The sequence below is a fragment of the Capra hircus genome, unplaced genomic scaffold (genome assembly GCF_001704415.2).
Source record: "Capra hircus breed San Clemente unplaced genomic scaffold, ASM170441v1, whole genome shotgun sequence".
Taxonomy (NCBI): domain Eukaryota; kingdom Metazoa; phylum Chordata; class Mammalia; order Artiodactyla; family Bovidae; genus Capra; species Capra hircus.
This window is the reverse complement of record NW_017189698.1, coordinates 3,613-8,400: the sequence shown is the minus strand read 5'-3', so window position 1 is coordinate 8,400 and position 4,788 is coordinate 3,613. Positions and strand designations below refer to the sequence as shown.

Below are 4,788 nucleotides of genomic sequence, written 5' to 3'. Positions count from 1 at the left end.
GGCTGCAGATCCCTCCCCCCAAAAAATAGCTATACAAAAATGGATGACTATTTGTTCTCAGAGGTCACTATAATCATAATAAATTGTTTTTGTCACAAAACGTATGTCTATCCTAGATGCATTGACTGAATATGCCTGCAGCCCTGATGTAATTGTTGTTAATTTAATTACAGCGTGGCAACCCACTCCAATATTCTTGCCTGGAGAATCCCATGGACAGAGGAGCCTGGTGGGCTACAGTCCATGGAGTCACAAAGAGTCAGATATGACCAAGTGACTTTCAAGTCTAAATGGGCAGGTTACAGTCACCAAGCACATCAACGAGCCACGGCATGACTCAGGCAAGCTGACATCAGCCAGTCACACTTCCTGCTCTGGTGCAGAAGCACCTCACAGCTCAGTCACTGTGCGTGTGCCCGGCAGGCACAGGTCAGGCACCTCCACCCGGATTTGAGAGGGAACACAGAGCATCTCACTCAGAGGAAGAGCGTCCAGCATGGGGCTCCCTGGCCTGCTCAGAGCTGTCATAGCCTCTGTCTGCCTTGGTAAGGCTGGTAAGGATGACCGCAAACAGACTCAGCTCTGCTCAGCTCCCATGTGTAGAGGTAGGGCAGGCTATTATTGTCTGTTGGGGTTTAGGAGAGTTGGTTAACTGGCAGAGGAATGAGAACTCTTAATCCTCTGTTCCTTGAAGCCCTCTGAGTTCCCCCAGGAGAATCAGCCTCTTCCTTTCTGTCTCTCATTCTCTCTCATATATATATACATACATATATATGTATTTTTTTTCTTCTTTCTAGGATCCATCATGGCCCAGAAAGTAACTCAGAATCAGTCAGAAATTTCTGTGCTGGAGAAGGAGGATGTAACCTTGAATTGTGCATATGAAGCTAATAGTTATACTTATTATTTATTCTGGTACAAGCAACCACCAAGTAGGGAAATGATTTTCCTTATTCATCAGGAGTCTTACAATGAGCTGAATACAACAAAAGGTCAGTATTTTTTGAACTTCCAGAAAGCAACGAGTTCCATCAGCCCCACCATCTCAGACTTACAGCTCGAGGACTCCGCCGTGTATTTCTGTGCTCTGAGAGACCACAGTGATGCCGCTGCCTGAGGGAGCCCCACAGAAACCTCAGCTGTTAACATGTGGAGTCCCCCAGCTATGAACAGCTTAGTGAGATTCTCGGTAAGGACAGGAGAAGGTAGAGGGGTTAGAAGTGAAAACCTCACTGTAAGGAAAATGCTATCTTTGGCTCAGAGAGTATATCTTAAAGTGTCATTCAGCAAAAATACCTGTATCTTCAATTCTTTATCTTGCAGAAGATCATTTGCCAATTTTTTTTTAAATTTTAAAATAGTGACTTTATTAAAGTATGAAATTTGACTTTAAAAAATTCAATAGAATTTGATGAAATCTGCACCTGAGTTGTCAGAGTTTTAGGTTCACTGCACAAATATTTATGCATTGCTAATTCTGGCCATCATTGTGGATCTGAAATATCTCTGAAAGGACACTTCTTAGACCCTCCCTGTGCCCTGCCTCACCTGTGCCGTGAATTACTTGGAATGATGTGCACAGAGTAACTGTTACCAATCTTCACCCGAAAGAGAAATGAAACCCTACAGTTTGCTCAGAACTAACCTCATCACCTGGTCACATTCCCTATGTGTGATTACAAAGTTATGTATGTGTAAGGTAGAAAAAAGAATATGCAAAGAAGAAATGCTAAAAACAAAATAACTCACCAATTTTACTAGTCAAAAAATAAACTCTATTAGAGATTCATACCTTATAGGATATTTCTAGTCTGAATTTTTACCTGACAGTATATTGTGAAATAATTATTTCACAACATATTTACAGGTCAACATCAGACATTCTAATGGCAATATTCCAATGTGTGATTTTATCATACTTTTGGGCTAATTCCATTTTACTAGCTTTTCAGATTGTTTTACTCACTGTAGTAAACAATACTGGAATAAACACAAAGGTATTTGGTGGTTTTCTTGATGACTCCTAGGAGTTTAATAGGAGTTTACCATTGAATCTTTCTGATGTGGCTCCCTGCTCATTTCTGTGACCCTGGAGAATAGAGCATCTTCACTCTGCAATTACTAAACAGTCATATTTTCCTTGTTTCACAAAATTCTTTTATACGAAGGCTTTGCTTCATACTTTAGTCCCAATTAACTCCAGGTGGCTTCAATTTTGGATGATTCTGCACCGCGTATGTGCAGAGTAGCTTTCATATAACATCTAAAAGAGTTAAGTCTCTGCACTATTGCTTGGTGATACCAGGTGGGAATTAACCTAGTGGATTTGCTTTCATCTGGAATTCCAAAAAGGAAGATACTCTTCCTTGTGTAAGGATTTTCTATCCCTATTGTACAAATAACAATAATCTCAATAAAGAGCAACTTTCCAGAAAAGAAAGTATAAGTGTGTGTGTGTGCGCAATGCACATGTGTGTGAAGGAGAGAGAGAGATGAGAGAGAGACAATAGACTTAATAGCCAAGTCATCAAGCAATTAACAGTTAGAAGAGTTGAATTTTGTAAAACGTATTGGAAAGAAGAAAGTAAAGTCATCTAGAGACCAACTTTTAATGAAGAAAATAGATGTAAGCAGTTTCAAGGAATAAATCAAACATGTGAAAGAAAAAAAATGTATCTTAGAATTGACTCTTTGCAATCCCATGGACCGTAGCCAGCCAGGCTCCTCTGTCCATGGGATTTCCCAGGCAAGAATACTGGAGTGGGTTGCCATTTCCTTCTCCAGGGAATCTTCCCGACCCAGGGATTGAACTCGCATCTCCTGTATTGGCAGTCAGGTTCTTTACCACAGTAAAGTGAGAGAAGTTGTCATTGCAACCTAACGTGAACTTCAAAGTCCTCCAGACTCCAGGGGAATATGTCAAACTCTCTGAGTCAATCCTTTGAATCTCCTCTAACTTGAGGAAGATTCTTAACCACTGTACCACCTGTGGCTAAATAGTCCCTATTTATTCTAACTCTTTAGTGCATTATCAGTGTTCTCATGTATCATTATTATGCAGAATAGGCTAAGGAAAGTTAGAGTGGCTTCTGTATGTTTTGCAAGTATCTTCAAGCTTGTATTGTGGTCTCTCTCCATGTGTTCTCATGTATTGCAGGCTGTCTTGAAAGCCCAAGACAAAAGGGATGTTGCAATTAATATGCTTTTGTGTATTTACATCTATATTTATAATTATGCATTGTATTTTTCAGTTGCTCAGTCATGTCCGACTCTGTGATCCAATAGACTGCAGAACACCAGGCTTCCCTGTCCTTCACTATCTCCCAGAGCTTGCTCAGACTCATGTCCATTGAGTCAGTGATGCCATCCAACCATCATCCTCTGTCATCCCCTTCTCCTTCAATTTTTCCCAGCATCAGGGTCTTTTCCAATGAGTCGGTTCTTCACATCAGGTGACCAAAGTATTGGCGCTTCAGCTTCAGCATCAATCCTTCCAATGAATATTCAGGACTGATTTCCTTCAGGATTGACTGGTTTGATCTCTTCGCAGTCCAAGGGACTCTCAAGAGTCTTCTCCAACACCACACTTCAAAAGCATCAATCCTTTGGCACTCAGCCTTCTTTATGGTCCAACTCTCACTTCCATACATGACTACTGGAAAAATCATAGTTGTGACTATATGGACCTTTGTTGGCAAAGTAATGTCTCTGTTATGACTATAACTGTGAGCTCCACAGGGTCAGGAAACCTGAATGCATTGTACATTACACAGTACATAGCGCATAGTGGTTACACAGTAAATATTGGTTGACTGAAGAAGAATTCATAAAATCAACAGATATAGAGCTTCTACCCTTTGGATGCTGTTAGGTAATTGTGGATCTATTATTTCTTGCAGTTCATTTCTCATCAGCATAAGAATGCTTCTGTTTATATGTGTCATAAGTTCCCTTTCTGTTTGAACAGATTTTCTTCATATGGTACTATTTTCAGGCTTGCAATTAAATTAAACGGTTTCCCTCCTGTTGGCATAGACAGAGCCATCTTAATCACCTGAGTGAGTCTATAGTAAGGTATATAGACTTGTTCTCTTGTAAACTTGGAAGTCCCTCTTATCAGTGATTCTTCTAGATTTCAGCCAATGTTAATGTACCCCTGTATAATCTCTTTCTGCTTTCATCTCTAGGCTTTTTAATCTTCAAATTTTAACCTCGAATATTTACTTGCTGTGGCTAAAGATATGAATCCTATTAAGCTAAGGATGGTAGTGGGCAAGGAGGGAGCAGTAGTCCAGACTGAAAGGAAGTCATAGTTACCTTAGTTCTCTTTGAGTCCCAATACTTTCCCTTTCCATCCTAATTTCCAGGGTTCAAAGGAAATGAGCTTTGTGTAACAGGTGTTCTCCATACACTAGATACTGCCCATGAGTACAACTGCATGGTGTCACACTCTCCGTCTCTATTTACCTTTACCGTTGCCAGGACTTGTGCTGCTTCTTTGCATATTTTTTCTTTCAAATCTAAAGACCTAGTTTAGGGATAAACACTCCTACCACTGGGAGTCCTAGTCTAAGACAAGAACAATGCCTTGTCTTTTTTTCTAGTTTCTGTTTTCAAGGCCTGACTTATTTTGATCAAGAACAATTTTAAGCTCCTGGATTCACAACACTTAAGAAAAATTTTAGAAAGTGTTATCCTCAATTGTAATATTTGTATTTAAAAAACTGACATGTAAAAGACTCTGCCCCTGGGACAGTAGAAAGAAGAATCACTACATCCTTGAAAATG

General features: G+C 40.0%; 1 gene segment (V, D, J or C); it reads left to right on the top strand.

The window, feature by feature from the left end:
* The first annotated feature begins 379 nt into the window (after positions 1-379).
* Positions 380-2,017, top strand: LOC108634638. The segment is given in 2 exon segments: positions 380-545; positions 798-2,017. Coding segments are annotated over 2 exon segments (369 nt in total).
* Positions 2,018-4,788: the final 2,771 nt, after the last annotated feature.